The sequence below is a fragment of the Pteropus medius genome, unplaced genomic scaffold (assembly GCF_902729225.1).
Source record: "Pteropus medius unplaced genomic scaffold, Ma_sr-lr_union100, whole genome shotgun sequence".
Classification (NCBI taxonomy): domain Eukaryota; kingdom Metazoa; phylum Chordata; class Mammalia; order Chiroptera; family Pteropodidae; genus Pteropus; species Pteropus medius.
Genome location: NW_024349803.1, coordinates 19,657,306 through 19,682,973, shown reverse-complemented (window position 1 = coordinate 19,682,973; position 25,668 = coordinate 19,657,306). Strand labels below are relative to the sequence as shown.

Genomic DNA, 25,668 nt, shown 5'->3' with positions numbered 1-25,668 from the left:
TTTGACATTAGAATTTATCAGGCTTTTAAAAAGTTCTTTAATGAGTCATTTTCCCTGGCAGGACATGGAGTGACAGTATTACTTTATATGAAGAGTAGCCTGGGTGGTGTGTAGAGTAGGGCTTCCCACCCATACTCATGTGTTATAAATGGGTCACAGGTATGCCACTTAGTACCGATGGCTGCAGTGGGGACTTTTAAGCGACCATTCAGATATTCGTAACAGTAGAAATAATACTTGAACTCCTAATTGTACAGTTTCCACAGGAAAGCTGGGCACAGGGTGGGCTGGAGATGGGAACAGTTCTAGACAGGGCCATAGACTCTCAATGTTCTCAGCCAAAGCAGACTGTAAGAATCGAAAGCTGCTCAGTTTGTTTTTGACTCTGGGGCCTTGAACTGACTGATCTTGACGATTTTGTCCACTTTTATACTTTTTCTTTTTTGTGGATAGGATTTACCAACTTCATGATGCTGTAACTAAAATCCCTCAATGCGTGTTTTTTTTTTTTTAGTTAATTGGCTCTTGTCACTATTTTTCTTCTAATGACGGACTAAATTATGTTTAACTTTATTGTTATAGTTATTGGATGTTGCTGAATAGGATTATTTTGTTCATTTTTTTCCATTATTCTTTTTTATTTATTTATATATTTTCTGCCTTAGTGTCAACAATTAGCCTAAGTGTGATTTTTGATAGGCTTTTTTTTTAAAGACTTATTTGTTATGGGAAATTTAAAAAGGCCATTTCCAAATAAAAGACCATAGTCTGTTCATTAAAGGGCATCGTAAGCTTCACAACCTCAGAAACTCGATTTTTCAAAATTTTGTATGTATTAACACTTAATTGAATTCAGTGAATCGACATGTCATGGCTTCCTGTTTTTCTTACCACTTGCTTAAACCCGTGTATTTTATAGTGGATGTCTAAGAAAGACTAAATTAGACAATTTAAGTTTTTCTTTTGAAAGACGGATTTTATACTAAGCTTTAAAAACCTACGGCGCATTTAGTTTTTACAGTTGTGCCTTTTCCCATCATAATGGGCTACTTGCATAAGACAAACACTAATACAATTGTGGAATCAAAAATATAACTTTCCTCCCATCTTCTGAGTTCTTTTAGCTGAGCGAATAAGTTAACATGAGACAATCAGATTAATAGGAGAAAATGTCCAAAATTTATTATTATGTACAGGCGGGGGTGTCATACGAATATGAGACCCGAAGACAGACGCATTGGGCAGTTGAGGTTTATATGCCAATCTGGACAAAGGAGAGCGAAGCAGGAGTCGGAGATTTCAGAGGAAAGTAGGCGACTCACAGGTAGACGAGAAAGAGCAAACATGTGGTGAACAAATTCTTGCCGTGTCATCCGGACACAGTGGGACACAGAAGAAGTTCAGTAACGAGGCTTCCCTAGATTGCTCCCTGTCTGCCTCGTCTAGTTTATGTTATGATGCTGAGCAAGTTTTTCTCTCTGAATTCCTTTAGGCAGGTAATGGCGGGGAGGATCAGAGGTTCTTTCTGAGTCTTTTTATTTCTTAATAACCAGCTTAAAATCAATATCCAGAAAAGGATATCGATTTTCCTCACTAAGGAAGAAAGTTCGTTCTGAATGATTGCTAAGAGAGGGGGTTGGAATCTCTGTCTGTATTTGTGGATATTTTTTCTTCTTTTAATTCTGCCAGTTTTGTTGCATGTAGTTTAAAACTCTGTTGTCACATGCACACACATTATAACACATTAGATTGTTGTATCTTCTTGATGAATTGACTCCTTTATCATTATGTTACGTCCCTCTTTATTCCTGGTGATATTGCTTGTTCTGAAGCCTGATTTGTTGTATATTCGCGTAGCCACCCCAGCTTCCTTTTGATTAGTGTTTGCATGGTATGTCTTTCTCTGTCCTTGTCCTTTCAACCTCCCTTTCCTTTTGTCTTAACCATTTTTCAGTGTAAAGTTCAGTGGCATTAGTTAAGTACATCTGAAGAACCCTTTTTGCTGTGCAAACCTGAAACTGTCCCCATTACCCATTGCCTCCCCCGGTCCCTGGCAACTCCCATTCTGCTTCCTGTCTCCGAGTCTGACTATCCTAAATACCTCATGTCAGTGGAATCATACAACATGTGTCATTTCGTGACTGGCTTATTTCACTTAATATTATGTTCTCAGGGTTCATACATGTTGTTGCTTGCGTCAGGATTTCCTTTCTTTTTAAGGCTGAATAACATTCCATTCTGTGGACGTACCACGTTTTGTTCATCCATTCATCTGTCCGTGGACAACGGATTGCTTTTACATGTTAGCTATTGTGAGTAATGATGCTCTGAACATGGATGTCCAAATATCTCTTTGAGACCCTTCTTTCGATTTTATTAAATATACACGCAGAAGCAGAATTTCTGGAGCATACAATATTTCCATTTTTAATTTTTCGAGGAACTGCCGTACTGTTTTGTTTACCTTAGTGGCTGTACCATTTTTTCTTCTTACCGGTGGTATATGAGGGTTCTGATTTCTCGCCATTCTCGCCATTTCTTTTTTTATATTGAATAAAAGTGTGTTTCTTGTAGACTTTACATAGGTGAGGTCTTATTTCTTGTATCCAGTCTGAAGGATCTGTCTTTTCACTGGTGAATTTGGACTATTTATATTTAATATGATTATTGATACAGTTGAATTTAAATCTATTATCTTGTTAGTTGCTGTTTGCTCTATCTGTTCTTTATTCTAGTTTTTTTCTCTGCTTTTGGATTAATTGAATATTTTTATTTTATATCCAATATTAGTTTTTTAAATATCTCTTTTTAAAATGTTTAAGTTTTTAACGAGAGAGTATAAAGAGGGTTTTCTCATAATTGGATTCATGTCCTGATAATTTTCAGTTTTCTTTGCCTAAATGTCTTAATTGGTATGACAGAATTTCAAATAAAACAAGTGACAGATAAACCATGCCTGAACCTCACTGCAAAAGACACAACTGAAGTAAGCAATTCTGCCTTTTCTAAGTTTTCTACAGTTTCAAAACAAGAAACAAAATTCTTTTATGGCATTGGTTATATCAGTTTGTGATCAAGTTCAAGAAACTAGTTACAAGATCTTGCTATTATACCTAAAACCAAAATGCTTCACACAATTATAGAATTAATTATTGTTTCAGTTTATGTGGAAATTGCACTTTGAGACTAATGAAGCAAAATAGAAAAGATCCTACCCTGAATAATGCTATTAGTATACGCATGAAAAAATTTTAAATTATTTTTGACATTCAATATTATATTTGTTTCAAGTGTACAGCATAGCATGCACATTTCACAAACTCACATTATAGACAACATTAGTTAATAAAAATTTTTGTTTACAAATTGGTAAATCTAAACCCTTTTTGAAATGGTGTTTAGTTTTTAAACAAAATATTGAGGATAAAATATTTAAAGTGATAAATGAATAAGGTATTCACAGACACATTGCTTAAGTTTGTGTATTATTGATGGTCATGTGATGGTTACTATGACAAAAAGGTGTAGACTTTAGCATCAAAGAGTTTCATGCTCAAAAACCTGAGATTTAAGTAATCCTTTTATTTATGGGAAGCTCACATATAAAAGTTGTGCTGGATCTAGACTGTACATTAAATGATGTTATCAAAATGCTAAATCCCATTAAATCAGAGCCACTCTAATCCTTTCGCTTTCAACTTTGCATGTGACACAGTGGGATTAGAATACTTCTCTGTTGTTTGAAACTGAAGTGCATTGGCTGTCCAGAGCAAAATTTTAATAGTTTACGAATTTAAAAAGAGAATCCAAAGTTTATGCAGAAATGATTCTTGATATGTTCATTGAAAGATAATTATTGACTTTAAAAAATGCCTTTCCTTAATTGACATTTTAAAGACAGAAGTGAATTTAATCGAATTACTGGGACTTCAGTGACATCATTTATGGCTTCAAAAAGTCAAGTTATAAATGAATCACTAGTGATACTTAGCCCTTCTTCTTTAGAAGTCACATTTTATTAAAATTAGTAGTGTAACATCTATGCATGCTTGAATCAGATTTCATTATTTTGAAATAGTAGATAAGAAAGATATGATTTAGGAACTTATTAGCATAATCATGAGAAATTTAAGCATTTGTTTTAAGGAAAAGAATCGAAGAAAAAGCTTTTTCTACTGTATGATGGGACCTTTTATATGATGGGTCCACCTAGCATTTGAAAAGATCATTGTTTAAAAATCTTGATCAGGAATTACGGTAGGCGTTAAAATAGGAAACCTCGTATAAAAAGGTTAGGCACGTGGAAGCCGGCTCAAATTTATCATTAAAATTTTTGGAAAGATTTTATTTAGAGCTCTATACAAATTCAATATTTATTATCTTTCCAAATCTTAGTACTTTGTTTTAACTTGTAACTATGTAATATAAAGAATATGTAGTGAATGTTTTCACCGAACCCTTGTATAGATGTTACCCGTCCCGCCCAACATTCCTTGTGCTGGACAGATGTTGTTATTATTTTTTCTTCTGGACACTTGCCTAGAAGGTCTTGTTCCTGGGCTTATCCCCTCTGTACTATGTAGTAGAACTGAGCTTAAAATCTATTCTGGTCTGGTTTTTTGTATCGACTTGCCTTAAGCCTCTGTGCTACCACTCTGTTACATCAAAGCCTTTCGGTGTTGGACTTGAGAACTGGGGATGGGATGGCTTTTGATTTTTCGAAGTTCTAGATGTATTTGCTTTGCGTATATTCTGTAATCGTGGTAGCCGCACAGCTTGGTCCGTGGGGGAAATTAAGAAGAAATAATGATTAAAAAGGCCCATGACTTTCATATTTGTAGTGCAGGATAGGAAAAGTGAGAGAAGGAGAGAGTATGACAAAGACGAAGATAGAAGGACTGTATTTCTTACTGTGTGTTTCTTTTTTCTTAGTAAATTTGTTGGAGAGAGGTAGACAGTGAAGGAGAGTTTGAAAGATGAGCTTGACCATTAAGTGGCTGGAATCATAGTACATTTGGCTTTTCAAATTTTCGGTTGGAGAAAGACTATATGTATTAGTTGAGAATCTTTGTTTGCAAGCAACAGAAATAGATTGACTAGGCAAAAGAAAGGTCGGAAGGTTGCTCACTTGGACTTGAGAAAGAAGTCAGCCGGGGCAGCTGAACCGCGCGTGTGGCCTTCCTTCCTGAATATAGTCATGAAATGGTCCTTTTCCAGGCGTTCTCTTCTTATCTTCTGATTGGCCAAACTCCAGTCTTGGGTCTGACCCTGTGGCGGTGGATGTTGGTGCGAATAAGCAGCAGCCATTACACTGATTGATTTCTAATTGATTTACATTTACCCGATTGTGCTCATATGTCCGTATGAGTCTCTTAGAGACTCTGTTACAAAAGACTTTGAAAGCAGAGCTGCTACTCTGCCTACTTTTTTTTTTCCTACTGAGCTGTGTATGGACTGGGAGCTCAACTTATTGCAGGCCCTTTGGTACTATTTACTACATTTTTCTGTATTTTTTGGCTATTCACCTACAATTTTGCCTATGCTAGATTATCATTCTTAATTTCAGGTTATGTTTGAAAATCGAGAACCTGGTTGTTCTCTAAAGATGATAATGTCCGTGACCACAGAGAGGAACTGCCTCCCCTAGCTAACTCAGGAAACATGTCTGTGTTTTTTGTGCCAGCAGGGCTAAGTGTAGTTTGGTTGACATAGTTAACCACAGTGATCTGTGAAGAAGCTGTACTTAACCCAAGATGAGGCCCATACTCACAATCTTTGGTCAAGAAAGGTGACTTCATCTGTCTGATAATAATAAAGCCATTTTATTTAAAAATGGAAATCTAATCTAATCTGACCTTATTTATTGTTCTTAGGAATCATTTTGGGACATGATTTGGAAATGGAGATATATGGAATAGTTGAAAGGGTTATAAGACTTGAAATCAAAAGACCTGATTTGAGTCTTATTGACTGTATAACCTTAGATAAATTGACTTTTTTTAATACTTCCTTTTTCTTACTAATGAAAGGGACATAACAGCACATGTTCAGTTCACCTCCCAGAGATGTGAGAATAAAGTGTTTACTTTCGGTAAGACTGTTTGTCACTGAGCTTTAATTTTCTAATCTGTAAAATGAAGGGAGTCTTTTCTAGCTCTAAATTTTTAGATTTTAATTTTTCTTTTTTTGCTTTCAAAACAACCGACAGAAGTTTCTAGGAGTGTTTTTCCCTGTATGGTACTCATCATAGGACATTTTCCCCTTCCCCAGGCAGTTACAGTGGTGCAGAATGGCCGACCTCAGTCTTGCAGATGCGTTAACAGAGCCACCTCCAGAAATTGAGGCTGAGATTAAACGGGACTTTATGGCCACGCTGGAGGCAGAGGCCTATGATGACGTCGTGGGAGAAACTGTCGGAAAAACAGACTACATTCCTCTTCTGGATGTTGATGAGAAAACCGGGAATTTGGAGGCAAAGAAGAAACCATGCCCAGATACTAGCCAGGTTGAAGGTAAGTAACTAACCCAAACGGGATATATAGGTTCAGAAAATAGATTGGGGATCATGCTTTGGGTTGTAATCTTGGAAACCTTGAGGAAACTGAACTGAGGCTAGTAACTTTCTCTTTATCTGAATTTCTTTATTCAAAACCAAGGATGTAGGTTAACATTACCCTTTAGTAGAGTGTGTGTTTATGAAGAAGCTGTGGATTACTTTTCATTCTAAAATTTCTTCTGTAATGTCTCAACTTCTGTATGATCTGCTTATGAATTTCCTAAATTAAATTGTTTGCTGTGTCTTTTCTTTGAAAGTAGGTTTGGAAAGTTAGATACATAAAATTCTACATTTAGATCAAGACTTAATTTAGAATGGAATCAGATGCCATTTGTCTTTGAAAATAATCCCAGGTCAGGATTAAAACATGATTAAAGCCTTTAAAAGAGATTTGCTGCTTTTACATGTTGCTGGTTCCGCTTTGTTAATATAGGAGGATTTCTGCATCTGTGTTCATGTGGGATATTTGTCTATTGTTTTCTTGTGATGATTTTGTCCAGTTTTAGAATTGAGGTCATGCTGACATCATAAAATGAGCTGAGAGGTTTTCTAGAATAGAAATTGTGTAGAATTGATGTTTTTTCTTCAATGTTTGTTTGAGAGACTTTGTCAGTGAACCATTCTGGGCCCAGAGGTTTCTTTGTCAGGTTTTTAACAAGGAATTCAAATCAATTTCGTTTAAGGGATGTCAGAACTATTCGGATTGTCTCTTTCTTCTCAAGTGAGCTTTGGTAGTTTGTATCTTTCAAGGAATTAGTCTGCTTCCTCTAAGGTGTCAAATTAATGGAAATAAAACTGTATTTATTACCTTGTTATTTTAATGTTTATAGGATCTGTTGTCATGAATCCCCTCTTTCATTCATTATGTTGGTAATCTGTGTCCTCTTTTTTTTTTTGATGAGTCTGGATAGAGTTTGTCAATTACTGATCTTCTAAAAGATCTAGCTTTTGGTTTCATACGTTTTTTCCTATTGTTTTTCTATTTTCAATTTCTGCTCATATCTTTAATATTTCCTTTTGCTTACTTTGAGTTGAATTTTTCTTTTTCTGGTTTTTTAAATTGGTAGCTTAGATCATTGATTCGAAACGTTTCTTTTCTAAATTAAACACTTTTAAAATTGATATAATTGACATACAACATTAGATTCAGGTGTACGATGTAATGATTCGATATTTGTATATGCTGCGAAATGATCACCCCAGTAAGTCTGGATGATAACGATGCATCACTACACAATTCCAACTGTTTTTGCCTTGTGATGAGAACTTTCCCTCTTAGCAGCTTTCAAATATACAATACAGGATTATTATCTGTAGTCACCACGCTATACGTTACACCCTCGTGACACTTATTTTATAGCTGGAAGTTTGTACCCTTTGATCACCTTCACCCATTTTCCCTACTCCCCAACTCCTACCCCTGGAAAGCACCTAAAATAAGCTTTTAATGTTATAAATATCCCTCTAATCATGGTTTTAGATCTGTTCCATAGATTTTGATATGCTAGGTTTTTTATTTTCATCTTATTCAAAGTATTTTCTAATTTCCCTTGTGAATTCCTCTTTGACCCATGGGTTATTTAGAAGTATGTCGATTTCTTAATATTTGGGGATTTTCCAGATGTCCGTCTTTAGTTGATTTTTAGTTTAATTCTGTTGTGGTCAGAAGACATCCCCTGAGATTCCAGTTCATTTCAGTTTGTCAGGGTTTGTTTTATGGTCCAGAGTCTGACCCGTCATGGTCAGTGTTCTGCGAGCGCTTGAAATGATGTGTATGACACCATTAGTGTGTGAAACACTCTTACCAACGCCAGTGACGTCTGTTGGTCGATAGTGTTTGTTTTCTGTATCTTTGCTGACTGTATCTCTTGCTGTAGTGATTTCTGAGAGAGATGCTGAAGTCTCCATGTAATTTTTTAGGATTGTGTCTTTCTCCCTTCAGCTCCATCAGTTTTTATTGAATGTTACTTTGGAGATCTGTTGTCATGTGCATATCCTTTTAGATTGTTACGTCTTCTTGATGAGTTAACCCTCATATCGTTTGTTCTGAAGTCTAATCCTGGTCGTGTATTAGTAGGAGCTGCCCTAGTTTCCTTCTGATGACCGTTTGCGTGACATACCTGTCTCCTTTTGCTCTCAGCACAGTTCCTTTTAAGTATTTAATAAAAGTGGGTTTTTTTATATACAAAATATGGACGAGTCTTGCTTTCTTATCCAATCTAAAGACCACTGTCTTTTAATTGATGTGTTTAGACTATAGTTAATGTGTTATCGATATGGTTGGGTTTAAGTCTGTCACTTTAGTTGCTTTTTATTCCATCTGTTCTTAATTCTGGTTTTATTTTTTTTTCTGTCTGCTTTTGGATTAATTGAATATTTTTTATGATTCTATTTTTAAGTCTAATATTGGCTTATGTATATTTCTCTTTAAAATTGTTTCACATTTGACCTAGAGTTTACAGTGTACACCTTTAATTTCTTCCAATCTGCCTTCCAGTAATATTATGTATGGTGTAAAATTCCATGCAAAACAATGTCCAGTTCCTCTTTAATCTTTTGCATTGTTGTCTGACACACCGAATGTTAGTAACCTATGTGGTTACTTTCTTTGATTCATATTGTCATTATCTTTTAGAATGAATAAAAATTTGGAAAAACGCCTTTTACATTTACTCTAACTTTGACCATTTTAGGCACTCTTCATTTCTTTGTATAGACCCACATTACTACCTCGCACGGTGCTCCTTCTGTCTGAAAACCCCCTTTTATGTCTCTTATAGCACAGGTCTGGTTAAGAGTCAATCATCTCAGCTTTGGTTTATTTGAAAAACGAACCTTCACTTTCAGAAGATACTTTTGCTGGGTGTCATATTCTGTGTTACTTTTTTCTTTCACTAATAATTTAAAGGAAAATTAGTCTTCCTACTTGCATAGTTTCTGATAAGAAGTCTGTTATAATCTCGATCTTTATTCCTTTTTTTTTCCTTCCTGGCTGCCTTCAGGTTTTTATCTCCATCTTTGGTTTTTAGCAGTTCGAATACGTTGTGTTTAGGTCACGTTTTGGCATTTGTCCCGCTCGGAGTTCTCTGAGCTTGGAGCTCTCTTGTGCTTTGACGCGGTTCATTAAGTTTGGAAATTATTTGGCTGTTATCTTTAAAAATATCTCTTTGCTTAGATTCTTGGATGTTGTCCCACAGTTCTTGGGTGCTCTTTTTTTTTTTTTCCTCCCTCTTTTTCTTCTCTTTATGTCTAATTTGATGTACTTTCTTTTAACTCACCTTCAGGTTCCCTGATTTTTTCCCTGGCTGTGTTGAGTCTAATGAAGACCCCTCAGTGACATTCTTTATCTTTAATATCTTCTCTTCTTCATTTCTAGCATTTCTCTTTGACTCTTTAATTTCCACCTCATCTATTCATGCATCTTTCTGTCTTTCCACCGTAGATATTAACATATCAATCGTAATTATTTTAAATCTCTGTCTCGTAATTTGAACATCTGGGTTGTCTCTCAGTCTCGTTTTATCTCTTGGTAATGTTTTTTTTCTTTCTTTCTCCCCTGGCATTTTGTTTCTGTGTCTCTTAATTTTTGAGTAAATGCTGGACCTCACATGTGAAACAGTAGACACTGAGACGAGAAGTATCTATGCCTGGAAATACCTTTTGTATTACTCGGTCACTGACATAAAGGGTTGAGTTGATGTAGGCAGGCGCTGAGCTAGGTTTGGGTGTTATTGTTTCTGTGATTGTCTTCAGTGCACTGCAGGTTCCAAGTTCCTCCCTTCCTCATAGTTAGACTGGAGACCGAGGTGCTGGAAGGCTTTGCTCAGTGCTCTTGCTCCACTCTGAGCTTTTGCCCTCCTCTGTGCACCCGCGCCTCAGAAAGATGTGTCTCCAGGCTCTTGTCCCCCACTTCTCAGAAGAGTTCCGCCTGGTAGAGGGTAGGGTTTTTTTTTTTTACTTTTGCGTTTTGGTCCTGGTTTAAGCTCAGTCCTGTGTGCGTGCATCTCATGGTTTGAGTCTTTCCCTTGTACAGTGATGGGGTCTTCTCATGGTCTTGGTGTGGAATCCTGGGCTGGGACTTTTTCTTGCTCCTTCCCTAGGCGAAGAGGGCATTTCCTTATTCCTCCTTGCCCAGCTGCCCTGGGTCTTCACGTGGGCCCTGGGGCTGACTGGGGTCGAGACTCTTCCTCCAGCACCCGAAAGGGGAGCACGGTCCCCTGGGGACAGGGCAGCTCTCCCTGGTCTCCCGACCCGCCTCCGGTCTTTCCTGGGAGCGTCTATCTGGTGGTCATCTTTGGAGGCAGACCCGCACGTGGGTGTGAGCGCCCCTTGTGTCTTTCGATCCCAGGACCCCGTATTCTCACGCTGGCCTTCACTTAGCCTTCAGCGAGTCACGGAAGTGTTTGGTTGAATTTTTCTTACCTGCATCGGTGGCACCAGCATCTCTTCCTCACGTATCTGACACAGGAGAGCCAGCGCTCACGTCCCCGCTCTCCTCGAGGGGATTGTCTTTCTTTGGATTTCATACTGCTTAGTGCCCCTAAAACCCCAGCTTTCTGGTGATTTTAAGATATGATTTCGTAGTCGATCTGGCTTTGTTGTTGTTGTTGATGGGATGGGAGTGACATTTAAAAATAAAGAGGACTTAGTGGGAATAAAGGAAATGGTAAAGAGCGAATATTTTAGTAACTTGAGCCGTGGCTGAGATGCTCTCCCCTCGCTGGTTAATGTACCTTCAGCGGTCGCAGGTGGAAGAAGCTCGCTGCTTGTCATTTTCTGCTTTCCTTTAGCCGTCATACTTTCCACCACCGGGCTCGGTTTAGGCAGGTGGCAACGGTGGCTTTTCTTGGGCTTCGTCTTGGTGACTCGATCTGTGTACTATTAACTTGACCCAAGAGGAGGAAAGTTTTTCAGACGTGATTTTGCTCATAAAAAGTTATCGAATTTTCCCTGCTAATAGTTTAAAATATGTGAATAGCCTGTAATTAAGAGTTTATGGACTCAGGAAGGCTGCTCTAGAAATCGATAACTGGTTGCTCAGAGAAGGACTAGATGGCTGGGGTGTGGGGTAGGTGGGCGGCTTATTTTTACTGTATATCTCTTTGGACCAATTGGATTTCATCCACATGCATTTATTAACTTGTTCAAAAAGAATAATATAGAGTTTATAATTACAATATTTAGCTTAAGTAAAAGTTGCTGATTTTTTTCGTACCACCTTGTTTGTGGAAGGTGTGGCTAAGGATAAATGGGAGAAGGAAGGAAGCCGGTGGGAGACATGGAAGAAGAAGGGAGAAGCTTCTTTATTTGGTCTTGTAGAACTTGAGCACGAGCGAGTTCTCTGTGAATGGGCCTTCTCTGCTACGGGTCTGATTTTTTATAGATGTTTGCCAAAATGATAAGTTATGTGTTTTGCCTGGAGAACATTATTTTTATGGTTTATTAGACATCCAGGTTTAAGTTTGATTTCATTCTTGGATGAGAGTCAGTAAGTCATCCCTGGTGCTCTTCGATAAGATTTTACAGCGTGCTCACGTAGGCCAACCAGTGGAACTTTATCAGCCAGCTTCCTGCATCTAGATATAGAAAGGGCAGTTAATTGGGTCGTGCCCATAATAGAACTCTTTAGACAATGGTTTTATTTCTCTTAATTCTCAGACGCCCACTCTGATTGCTCTCAACTTAAAAATGAGGGCGTAAGAAAGCAGGGCTGCCTTTATGAAGCTTAACGCAAAGTAGAAAACGTTGCCTTTTTCGCCCTAGGTACAATTCCTGCCCCGAACCTGGAAACAATGACTTCTCCAGGAAGCTCTATTTTTTGTTTGTTTTAGAGTGAAAGGGCATTTCCAGTTCACAGTGTGGTGCTAGGGATGCTTGTCGTTACTGGATTCAGCTTTGTTTTTAGGCCTTTTATTGTGGCTGTGCTGTGTACCTTTTCCCATGTACCCCCGTTTAGCTTTGCTTCTGCAAGTATGTCGTCTTAGCATTGCCTTTAGATAGCCAAATACGTGGAAATAAAACAGCTGTCAGACTACTTCTGAAATGCCTGTCACTTTGGGAAACAGTTCGCAAAATACTTTTTCAGAACGTATGTACTGCTACTTGATTTCGTGTCCTTTGTAAACGTTATCTTCCTAATAATTGTTCATCATCAGCTTTATATGCCTCTTATTTTCTAGGTCAGGGAGACAAAAGACAGAAGCTCTTTCTTAGATGTGAATAACAGCAGTAATACTGCGACTCATTCAAGACATGGTCATAGATGTTTGAATGAACATCTAACACATTGTTGACCCTTAGACACAAATAAATAGTTGGCAGATTTGTCGACATTTTTTTCTGTACTCTGTGTGCTTAGATGTGAGACCGAGAGAATACTTTGTCTCCAACATTCCAGGAAGTTTCTGAGGCCAGGAACGTGTTTCTGAGGCCAGGAACCTGTTTCTGTAGAATGTTTTAATCTAAGACGGTGGTTCTCAAAGTGTGGTCTTGGATCAGCAGTGTCAACTGGGAACTTGTTCGAAATGCAATTCCTAGGCCCACAGGGAATCGGACGCTCTGAGGGTGCGGCTCAGCACTCGGTGTTTTAACAAGCCATTGCTGGTGACTTGGCTGCATGTCCAAGGTTGAGAAACGTTGACCCAGGAGGAAGGGCCTACCGCATCAGTCCTAGAAAGGATGATAACTGGGTAATATTTCTCCTTGTTCAGCTGGCTGGGGCCTTCTATTGCGGACTGCAGCCTACTTAAGTGGCCACCAGAGGGCAGTGGTGGCACAGGCCTGACTTTTGCCCTAGCATTGAGGCCATGCTGAATCCTCCCCATTTTGCCCAAAGCAGACTCCGTGGCCCTTCCTCACAGCCCACGTGCCCTCTCAGTGGCCTGCTCTTCCTCTTCTCTGCCAAGCGGACTTGCCAGCGGCGGGAGTCTGAAATCTCTTGTGGAAGAAGAGATTTAAAATATTAATAAATTTGAATATTCTTATGTCTCACACATGTGATTAGTTTTTTTGTTTTGTTTTGTTTTGTTTTTAAACTCGTGTCGTTTTCAGTACTCTGTGTGTTTAGCTGAGAAAGTGTTCATGTCATGCATGAGAGTCCCTCTGGGGTAAATGAGTCACTGAAAGAAGGCAGTATGGCATCTTTTGAACTGGGACTTCTCCAGTAACGTGCAGTGTTCCAGTGACTACAGCCCAACGAGTCTTATCTGCAGAGATGTGTGCAAGCCTTTTTTCCTTTACTAAAACCTAATATTTCCATGTTTAGAGTTGTTTTTAATCTCTCCTGAGCTTAGAGTTTTAGATCGTTAGGTGTTGTGTGTATGGTAGAATTTGTCTTTTATTTTCTTCTAACCTCCTTGTTTTCCTTTTATTTATTTTATTTTATTCTGGTTAGTTGCTTATGTCGTAGTCTCACAATTATCGCTTAGTCTAGTAATGTCATTTAAGCTAGATTTTTGTATAAAGCAAAAGTAAACTAATTTTAGGTTCTCACAAGGTTACTTTATAGTTTACTGAGCAGTCTGCAGTTAATCTATAGTTGGTCACTAGATTAACCAATCGATAGTTGATCAGTCTACAGTTAATAACAATGAGAATGATAATAGTTGTTAACGTTTGCTTAACACTGTATGATCGACACAGTCCTGCCTCCAGTATTACTGCGTTTAGTCCTCATGATAACCGTGAAAGGTAGATATTGTCCCATTTTCCAGGTGAGACTATTAAAGGCTTAGAGAGCACTAGGGAATTGCATTTGATCATTTAGTGAATAGTGACAGAACCATAACCTGTACCCAGACCTTCTGATTTTAAACCTGTGTCCTTCCTATGAAACCGTATCATCTTCGTGAATGCATAACTTTCTGCTTGATTTACTGTCTCGTAAATCTGTTTTTCAAAACTAAATATTTACTTATTTAACTCAAGAAGCAGAATTATCAGACATATAAATAGTGTGTTCAGGAGATACAAATGAGAATCTTATTCATTTGCATAAAGAGCATGAACTCGAGGCTCTGCTGCTCATTCACACGAATTCGTAAAGTCTTCTACTTTCCTAGACAACTTCCGGTACTTGCTCCCCTGTTCGTAGTCTCAGCTGATGACCTTCAGAACAGAGACTCAACAGACTCAAAGAGAACTTCCGCCCAGCGCCCCTCCCTCCCCATCTGACCCGCCTTCCCCGGTGCCCTTTGCTCTTTCTCTGCTTGTTATGGGCGAACTGTTTGCGCTGTCACCGCCGATGGCATTGCCTCTTCTGTCTCTTGCAGTATCAGCTGGGTCATTCATCAGCATTAAACGTACCATAAGTTTTTCCTTCATTAAAAAAAAAATCCCATCTTCGTCCCATGTCCATCTCATCCACTTCGTTTTATTCTGTTCCTTCTCTGAAAAAGATGTACCTAACCCCTGTCTCAAGTTCCTTTCCTCTCTTCTCTCCCGAATCCACGCCCATCTGACTTTAACTGATACCATGCCACCCAGACTTCTCCTTCTAGGGCACGAGACTTTCACATTGCCGGGGATGAATCAGGCTCCAAAGGTTTTGGCTTGAGCAACTAACTAACTAAAAGGAAGGAATTGCCATCATCTGAGATTGGGAAGACTGTAGAAGGAGTAGATTTGAGGGGAAGATAAGAAATTCAGCTGGGAGTCTGTTGAGTGTGACTTACCTGATCCTGGTGAAGGTACCACGTGGGAAGGGACGCGGCTCTGGGGTCCAAAGGAGAGGTCTGGGCTAAAGACACACCTCTGGAAGTTGACAAGATTTCAAGCTTTGGCTAACGGTGGCGATTGGCAGCCCTTTTAAGACTGGGTTTAGATGTAACCTTCGAAGAGCATTTCCTGACTCGTCTCTGCCTCCTTCAGGCCCCCTCCCCCTCAGCCTCTTTTTTTCCGTCTTCCCCTCTGTAAGTGCCTTTCTTCTCTGAAGGTATTTGTTGTCTCACACTTATCCCACTCTAGAGTAGAGATAGTATTTTGTTTATTTTTTATATTCCATGCAGAATAACACAGTTAGCAAAAAGAGAGAGGCACAGTTACCAGCAACTTCAAGTTGCTCAGTGGTAAGAAGCCAGAGGTGTCAAAGTGACACTTGAGACAAGTGACAGGAGAGAACCATGGAGAAGCACATCAAGTGAGGTCATGCAGTCTGACGGCCTGTGGGGAACCAGGGCGACGCCACTGCTCTTGGAGCATGGTGGGTGGACAGTCATTGTTCGTTGAACTGAATAGACATTGTTTTTTAGCAAACTAAACTGAACTCATTTTGTTCAGGTTCCGGTTATATTAACGTGCAGACTAACAGTTATGTCTGTAAACTAAAACGTAGCTATTTATTTAGGTAGACCTCAGTGTCTAATCCTAAACCCTTGTAATATAGTCTCACTGATTACATTTAGGGAAATTTTTTATCTATACATAAACTAGTGTGACATTTTTGCAAAAATAGTTGTTGGACTTTGATTTGAAAATATATTGCTTAACTGAGTTTCTTTTAGAAAAGAAAAATAGTACTAACAGTTAACAGTTTATAATGATGGTACCTTAATATGAAAGAAAAGCAGAGATCTCATTTAAGAGGTTAATTCGTCAGGTTCTTTCTGTAGCTGAGAAATTCCGAGAGTTGCACAGGAGAAAAATATCAAAGAAATGAACATCCTATCTGTAAACTCCCATCCTAACCCAGATGTCCTCTACGTTTTTCTCCCCCAAACCCGATTCCCCTCACGTTTAGGCACCGACTCCAAGTGGGTTGGCAGAACATTTGTTTCTAACAGTCAAACTTCTTACTCGGAAAATGGTGTGAAATAGCTCAGTGAGACCACAGAGGTATTCCTACTGCACCCCAGTTAGGCTGCATATCATTCATTTTACTGAAAATAAAGAAGTAGCATGTGACGTGTGGTCTCTTGGTGTTGATCTTGTTTGAAACCTTCTGGTAATAGCTTTGTTCCCCTGATTATAAAAACAAAACATCACTCTGAAGAAAATTAGAAAATTAAGTATTTTAAAGGCACAGCCTCTGATACTTTTTGTTCTTAGAAATTTCAGGTTAACTTAGGAGTTCCTTGGTGCACTCTCTCTCCTTACGGCCCGTTCTGCCACCCCACATATATAGCATTTATTCCAACCATTCCTTCATTCTTTCCTTCTTTAAGCAGTATTTATTGAGAATACTCTTGTCACTGAGAAGGAAGAAATGGAACTCAAAACTTGAAACCTCAAGGGGTTGACAGCTCATTAGGGAAGACAGTCAACTGCCAAAGGAAAGGAAATGAAGAACTGTGGGATTTGACAGGAGTGACGTAATGCCTGGTTTCTCACTCCAGGGAGAAAGCAGAAGCCTCTTGGGAAGGACAAGGAGGGGGGCCAAGCACAGGTGTGGAGGCGGGGAATCCGTGCAGGTGCTGTAGGTCTTTGTGGGGGAGTAGAAGGGGAGGAGGTCTCTTCTGAGAGGAGGCCATGTTTTCTTTGGGGGAGGTGAGGTCCTATGCTGAGAAACAGAGGTGGAAGGGGTCGGGGGTGTGAGGAGGACAGGATGGTTTAGCACGGACATTGTAGAGTGTGGAAGAATGAGTTGACAGATATTTGGGCCAAGTGATGAATTTATAGTGGTGTATCAGCCTGCCTTTGTTCTGGAACCTTAGCCCAGCCGTTTTTTTCTTAGTGGATGGGTCTCTGAGAATCTCTGTACTAGCACTGCAATCCTGTAAATTTTAAAGCATTCTAAAAAATCTTGTGTAAAATAACATTTTATTTTATTTAAATAAGCGAAAATTTCCCTTGACTCCCACTTAACCCTATTTATTTCTCAAGAGGAGGGGGTCTTTTAAGGTTATGTTCTTTGTATTTACAAACGTACGATCAGAAATCATTACCCTTAGTTTTATACAAACGAGATCGAACCACATATGTTATTTTTTATAACTCGCTATTTTTATTTACATCTTAGAAATTTTTTCTGTCAATACACATAAACCGTTCTTTGTAACTTCCGCTTTGGTGTAGAGATCTTGAAACTTTAATCACATACCCATATGAGAATTCTGAAAGATTTCATACCCTTTGTACGTTTTTAAGTGGACACCTAAAATTTTCTTTTTAGCAAAAGATTAAATAGTTGAAAAGCAAGTGTGTTTTTAGAATGTTTCACTTTGCCACATAAAAATAATAGTTACATCACTCTTTTAAATGTGTCCAAATGCTTAATATATAGCGTTTTGATTCCCATCATCATTTATTTTAAAAATGCATGAGCAAGCTGTTCTTTATCATTGGAAATGTAAATCCATCTTTTGATTCCTTGAATTCTTATTTCCAGTCCTGTCTCTCACAGACATTTTTCCTAATGTAGTGTATTTTTACACACGAAAGTTTTTTCCCTTAAGTTGTTGTGGTTTTGTAACTAAATATGTATGGAAACTTAATTTTTAATTTAAAAAGTTTCTGTAACGATAAGGCTCTAAGTATTAACTTGCTCCAGAAGAATTTAGCATATAATTACTAGTAGTAAACAGTTGACCTATGCTATAATTTCTGATAAGTTATTACTAACCATAAAAGTTGAATTTTAATTGGAAACGTTTTTATTAATGAGATGATGGGGTCTATTATTTTTCTTGATTGGGTCATGAATCTGTGGATAACGTTTTTTACTAGGCTGAAACAGGTTTCATTTAGCAATTTGTATTTCTGTTCTTACGGATGTAATAGCCAAGAAACCTTGTTCCCACGGCTGTGTGCGGGAGTAGAAGCTTTGTCACAGTGTTGTCCTCAGTTCTTTTAGTCACATGCTAAGAATTCCATAATTCAGTCCTGTTAAAAATTATCAGCAGTGTCCTATCAGATGGCAAGTCTTTCAGGTTTGATGACAGTAGAGAGCTGAAACCTCTCGAACCGGAAACAGACTTATTACTCAGTCATTGGACAAGTCACTTTGTTCAGAGCTTGCTCTAGTTTCACAGATTTGTGATATTTTCTTTGACATATTTCTTTTTTAAAAGTCTCCTGTTTACCGTATCCGACATTTTGTCCCTGGGTGATATACATTTTCTTTGAACATGATGTCCTTGTCCTTGGTAGTTCTCCTCAGTTACCTGGTGACACTGTCTTATTCGAGGTTGCCCGTGATGCACGACTGCCACCTGCGACAGCACTGCCAGGTGGGGTGTGGGGCTTCGCACTCTTGGGCACTGCCAGTCACCCAGGGAGCTGGCTTCCTCTCGTGCCAGAGCCTTCAGTCTCGGCTCCCGTCTGGAGGTGGCTGGCACGAGGCTGACGGTTGTGGAGCGAGGGGAGGAAGGCGTGGGTCGGTGGGGACCGGCCTGGCAGCTTGTAAGAGCCCCACCACCGCTGCGTCCCTGAGCATAGGGTGGGTACCTCGGAGCCCCGCTTTCCTTGGGGCTTGCTTTGGGCCGTGGCTTCTCCGGTGTGGTCCTGTTTGCTTTCATTGTCTTGGATATTTCTCATCATTTCTGGTCCACTGGAGGGTACCCTCCTTGATTTCCAGATCTTTATTTATGCTTTTAGGCAATTTCTTCTGCTGCTTTTTTTAAGTGTTTGCGATATATGTTGAGACTGACCTGTGTGCCTCAGTTGACTCTTATCTAGTCTTAAATTCTTTCATGCGCTTAATTAAAACAGGATTTCGTCTGTGAAAGTCTCCCTTTATATCCCCATCTCTGGTTCCCCACACTCCAGTCCTTAGCAGTGACCGGTGGCGTTTGGTATATGTTCTTTCATATTTTTTCTGATCGTGTGTTGTTTTTTTAATGCTGTTATGCCATATTTGCTTTTATTTATTTAGTTTTAATATGTCCTGGCATCTTTCCATATCAGACCCTGAAGACCACCCTCATTTCTTTTAATAGTTGTGTATTATTTCACAGTTTAGTGAAAAGCTGTTCATGGGCATTCGTTACTTTTTAAACAATGCCGTAATAAACATGCTATTTACATTCATTTTTGTGTAATTTTATGTCTTTTCATCAACGAAATACCTAAAATGGATTGTCGCATTAAATGGGTATTTCAAAATTTGATAGACTGCCAAATTCTCTCTTAAAAAGGTGGTTTTAATATATATTCCCCAAATGGTACATGAGATTACCTCTTTTCCTATCTATATACTTTTGCCCACATTGGCTGTTATCAGATTTTAAAAAGATTTTATCACTCATGGCCAAAAGATGGTATCATTTTTTTCTTTGTAATTTGCATTTCCCTGTTATCTGCATTTTATTTTCTTGCTGTCTGTATTTTAAAATGAGGCAGATTTTTTTTAAATATGCATTTTTTTTTTTTTTTTTGAGTGAGAAGGAATGCATTTTGTAAGCTTTCTGTGTGAGGCTAAAAGGGAATTTATTTATTTTGGCCAAAATATGGGATAGAGCATGTTTTGCATCTCTCTGGATAAGCAAAACAACATGTGAAGCCCTAGAATGGAGCATGGTGGGAATTTAATAAGTCTGTTTTCTTTCATTCCTTTATTTCCCTCTTCTTCTCCTTCTTCTTCCGGTAATTGATATTCTCTTTTTGGTCTGCCTTGATCTTTTAGATTGTTCCCCTTAGTTGTTCCTCTGCTATTTGAGAGAACAGAATGAATGATCTTTTCAGTGAATTTATGTGAACGATTTCTGCCCTGGATTTATGGGATCCAGAAAGTTGGACTGTGTGGTTTCTTGCCTTCCGAAGTAAAACTTTGCATTTTACATTTTCATAGCATCCATTCTGGATTTTCACTTGTCTGTGAGCTTCTTGCGAGTGATTCCGAGGAAACTTGAGATGACAGGCACACTCGAAAGCTGCACAGGTTGCTGGAATGTTAGGTACGGTCAAGGCCTTTCAGGAAGGGTAACGATACACACTCAGTTGATCTACGTAGTCAGAGCAATGGCAATCAAGATTTCATGGGGAATTTTTTAAAAAGTAAATTAACAGCTGCTTCTAAAATTTATATGGAAAAGGAAAACAATTAGAATAACCAAAACAATTTGGAAAAGACCCAATTTGGAGGCCTCACACGACCTCATCTCACAACTTTATACAAATACAGCAATCGAGACAATGTACTGTTGGCAGAAGGGACTGACTTTTTGTCAGCGGAACAGGGGAGTCCAGGCTTATATCCACACGTTACGTTCGGGTCAGTCAGTCTTCAACAGAGGTGCGGAGTCAAGTCAGTGGAATAAGGCTAGCCTTTCCAAGAAATGATAAAGGAGCAGTTAGGTGCCTGTATTCAGAATTACGAATCTAGATCCATATTTTACACCATATGCAAAATTTAACTCTAAACGTATCATAGCCCTCAATTTAAAAATTATGAAACTTCTAAAAGAAAACACAGGAGAAAATCCTGTGACCTTGGGTGAGGTGAAGATTTCTTAGACACTTCACCGAAAGCATGAAAGCATAAAAGAAAAGGTAAATTACACTTCGTTAAAATGTAAAATTTTGCTCTTTAGAAGACACAGCTGAGAAATTGAAAACACAAGTTATAGACTGGGAGAAAATATTTGCAAAACTCATCTGATAAAGAGTTGGTATTCAGAGTATACAAGGAATCCTCAAAACTCTATAATAATAAACAACCCAGTTAAAAAAATAGTAAAAAAAAATTTGACCATTTCACCAAAGAAAGCAAAGGGATGGCAACTAAACACATAAAAAGATGCTCGACATCCTCATTTATTAGCGAATGAGACACAACTGTGCATATTAGATTAGCTAACATTAAAATAAAAGCCCTCTCAGAAGTGCTCTGCTGATGCCCATGTCACCCTCGGGTCCAGGAGCAGTGATGGTGCCTGGAGTTTCTATGTGGAGGTTGTTTTAAACGGCCCTGTGTCCTTGGAACTTTTGATTTGAATCCCAGATCCTAAACCTGTGGTGCTTCATGATGGTTTTATAGAGCATAACGGAAATCTTTGACCATTTACAGAGCAGACAGGACTCAGCCTGCTGTGGTGCGGGGGTGTCACGGGTGCCATGGAAACGAACGAGTCAGTTCTGGTCTGTGTTTCTGGGTTTCTTTCCATTGGATCTTTACATTTAGGACAGATTTGTATCTTCTGTCAGGCAATGCTCTGAAGAGTGACAGAAATTCTGCCAGTTACATAGCAGTTGGCTCCGTTTTTCATTTTGCCGTCAGGATGGGTAACTCTTCTTTGTGGTTGTCGCAGGTACCCCAACTGCTAAACCAGCGGCGCTGGCCAACGGCGATCATGGCATGGAAGGGAATGACACTATAGGTAAGTGCTTCCCCAGGTGCGTGGGCGAGACCGTCACGGCAAACACCTGAGAAGCTCCTCGGAGGAGGGTTCTTTCTAGGCGTGTTGCTCTCGTTGGATGTATGTAAACCCAGGCCTCCGCCTCGTAACAGCTCCAACAACGCAAAGAAGAGAGTGGATTTCGTTTGATACTCTCTCAATATCTGTCGTTGTTGTACCACACTGAAGTCGGGTCAGTTTTAAAAGTGCACGCTCCTAGAGGCAGAGTGACCACCGTCGAAGTGTGTCAGAAGTGTGCCACAGCGGAGGCCTGCGGCTCTTCGGGCTCGTGACCTCCCCGAGCACAGCCGCACCCCGTTTAGCTTCCACTGCTCAGTGTCAGGAAACCTGGGAGCTACAGACGAAAAGCTCTGTCCTTTCTTCTCTTTCGCCCTCAGTCTGCTTTTCCTTTATTTTCCCCTTCACTGTTACTTTTGAAATCCGTCTCCGACTTTAACTCCCAGCTATCCCTAGGGCTTTGCAATTCCGTCAGCTGGCACTGAGTTCCTGGGGTTCCCACCGCATCATTAGCACCAGCCCCTTCCCCCAGGGTGTGTGTAGTGAGCAGATCCTCGAAGCCGTGTCAGTCTTTTCTTAGGTAGCCGATAGGAGAGTCCTGTTGCATTTTTATAAGGAACAGCCCTCCTTTGCGACTGTGACAGGCCGACACTGTCGACCCAGATGAATAGGCTGCTAACGGTCGAGCGCGTCGTTCCCTGCAGCAGCGCCCGCTGTCACTCACTGGGGCGTGACATCCGATTCCCGCGGCCGACACCGGATGTGGGCCGCGGCCGGCTTTCTCCCGTAGGCCTACCCCAGCCCGGAGAAGCCTGTCCCCGAGCCACCGCAGGATTCCTCAGTTTCTAAGGCTTCCAGAAGGCCTTCGTTAGCAGCAGTAATTATTCCAGGCTTCGTTCTTTATTCTGTGACCTTGGGGAATGTTGAACGTATCTCTCTCTGTGCCTCAGGTTTATTGGTGACTACGTTCTATTTGTTGGAACTGTTAGTTTTACCTACTGACATCATCATCTTTATTAGCAACTCGTGAATTAGGAACTCTTTACTTTAAAAGCTAGAAACAACCAGAAGTGCCTGCCACTGTAGCTTCCAGTTTTATGAAACAAAATTTTGTTACTTCTTTGATAAATTGGTTGTATGTGGTATTGACCGTTTCTGTGCCTGCTGTGTAATTTGGTTTTAAGAAAACATTTATAGAAATATCCCTGTGATTAAAGGAGAAGTGTGAACATAACTCTAAAAAATGAGTAAAAACAGCTTTCTTTAACCCGGAGGCAGCGCCAGGGGAAGGAAAGGCTGGGAGGGGTTCGATTTGACTAGCTGTTGACAGTGGATGCCACTTTCATCCAGGAAGGAGACAGCAACTAGCAAAATTGGAGTAGGCTTCTTCTCCAGCAGGATGTCAGGTGTGACCAGAAGAGACACAAACTTTATGTAGCAGTTGCTTCCCGCTGCCAGATCTTAATAGTGCGGGACAAGAACAGAAAAGGCATACAGTCCAGTTCTTACTGTTCCGTGACTTAGTTCCCTGGTGACAAAAAAGAGCCCAGCTTGTTATGAACTTCCCAGTGACATCATGAAAGCAGGTCTTCCTGCTCTGGGACACCTCTCCGCCACGAGGGGAAGAGTTTGTGCATCTGGGAAGATGTTTGCATCTGAACTTGACATCTTGACTGTATTAAAGCAGATGCCGTACTGAAAATACGCGCGTTTCGTTGGGGGTGGGAAGGAGCAGGGAGGGGACGAAGCGCATGTTTTTCGAGCATGACTTCATTCTGATTTGGCCGTCACTAACTGGAGCATGTAGCTCAGCGCCATTTTGGAAATTCCCATTTCTGTTCCCTTCAGAATGTTCTCTCTAGTCTAAGAGCAGATCAGCCCCGCTGGTAGCATAGAAACGGTTTTTTGAGCATCTCGCTGTGTTGAACTGCTGTGTACTAACGACCTGTGCTTTTCCGCCCCTTCCTTCCCCTTCCTGTTTTTTTCCTCCCTTTCTATTTTTCTCCTCCTAGAAGCCTAGAGTGTGTCTCAACACTGGGGCTGCTGCAACACCAGACCAGTGATCTTTCCTAAGCACCGTTACACTTCTAAAACCTTCAGCATTTTGCAGAGCTTTGCTTTCCTTCCCTGGACACGGTCTAGAAGAAGCTGAGGGTAGTTCTGCGGGGCCTCTCTCTGCTGATGCCTGAGCAAGCCACCTGCTTCCTCTTGTACTCTGCAGGGCTTGATGGAGCTCGTTTCCCTCTGAGCACGAAGGACAAGGACAATTCTTTTTAATTTTAGTATTTTTATAAAGGTCGTCTGATGTCTTTTATTTCTTGTTCTCTTTTGAAACTCATTTTATCATTTACTCCGCTCTCACGTTTTTCTTTTCTTTACGCATTTTTAGTTGGCGTTTTTCACTTGGTCTTCAAACCTCCCACACGAATCAGGATGTGGTAACACCAATGAGAGCGTGTGCTCTCGACAGGGATTGGGTCCCCCAGTCTGCAGTGAACCTCCCTGTGCCTCCCCGTCCTCTCCCTCTGCGAGCTTGCTTTTAGGGAAGGGTAATCTTTTACGCTACCTGTGTTTCTGTCCACCTTACTAAAGCATGAGAAATAAGCATCATTTTAATTTTAAGTTTTCTAATGCAGAGTAGCTCTGATGAAACTTTGAAAAGTATTTCCTCGAATCATTTTTTGTTAGTTGCCAGTTGGGCCGAAGCGGTTTCTATTATGAAATTATTATCTATTCGTCTAGGCTTAGATTCTCCTGAAGATTTAACCACCTTATTGCATGTGTGGAATTTGATAACCCAGATTACTTTCTTAATATTGATCGTGAACTAGCAGAATAAGAATCGAGAAGTTAGAGAAAATGGAATCCAGTATCGTTAGAATACCGGATTGTTCATACAGAGAGAAAGTAACATTTTCTGTATCAACATGGGAATGAAACGAAATGGCAACACACTGAAGGACAAGGATTTATCAGTTTCTGTTGAGGTGATGGTCTCATTGGACGCAGTCTCTTCAGGATTGGTATCCCCTTGAACTCCGGAGAGGCCTTTATACAGCAGGCCAGGAGATGGGGGGTGGCTCAGGTCCTTCACCATGACCGTTAGTAGATGGTCTCAGTGTGACCGTCTTAATTTTGTTCCTCATTTTTCCAAACTAATAGCTAAAAAAAATCGGGAACCATTTGGGGTAAGAACTATGGAACCTTTCAAATATAAGCTGTGATTGGATTTTTAGAAAAAGGATATAAAACATAGGCCATGTTTTGAAATCTTAGAAGAGTTCTGGTTTAAGACCTGGAATGTGAAATACTCTTAAATTTTCTGTCCTCTTACTGACTATGTGGGTTTTTATAATCGCCAAGCCACTGATTGTTTCAGATTGTAAATGGCACCGTGTTCTGAGGAAGAGCTCGAAATGTACATTGTTTTTAACCCTCTGATACAGAGCTGCTTTTGTGATGGTAAAATCAGAATATTATGAGTGTAAACTGAGTCCCTACAGTGACTTCTGGAAGGTAGGGAGCATTTCCGCTTCTGGTCATGAGGATCTGGTCACGTGGGTTGGTCTCTCTGCCAAGAATTCCTCCTATGGGTTCTGGAGAGAAGACACTTAAGCAAGGCCTATTTTAGAGGGAAGGGCTTTATGCTTTCCTTTAAGCAGTTGATCAGATATGGAAACTGTTGCCATAGGAGACCACACCATCAAATAAAACACAGCTCTTTCCCTTTGCTGTGTAGCTGTTTAATTTAGTTTTCTTGTGCTTTTTTTTTTTTTTCTTTTTTTTGGGCAGGAAACTTTTTATACCTGGTAGTGCTAACTTTTT

General features: G+C 39.8%; 1 protein-coding gene across 8 annotated transcripts in view; it reads left to right on the top strand.

Annotated features, from left to right (window-relative positions):
- Positions 1 to 25,668, top strand: part of MAP4 (microtubule associated protein 4) — a 113,605-nt gene that overhangs the window by 17,876 nt on the left and 70,061 nt on the right. For 6 of the 8 annotated variants that reach the window (XM_039837623.1, XM_039837622.1, XM_039837625.1 and 3 more), the window contains 2 exons: positions 6,271 to 6,512; positions 21,739 to 21,807. In XM_039837623.1, coding sequence (XP_039693557.1) covers positions 6,290 to 6,512; positions 21,739 to 21,807 — 292 coding nt within the window. In that variant the 5' untranslated portion in view covers positions 6,271 to 6,289. Of the gene's footprint in view, positions 1 to 6,072; positions 6,092 to 6,270; positions 6,513 to 21,738; positions 21,808 to 25,668 lie in introns of those variants that run through there. The other 2 variants (XM_039837624.1, XM_039837620.1) reach the window with 2 other exon arrangements.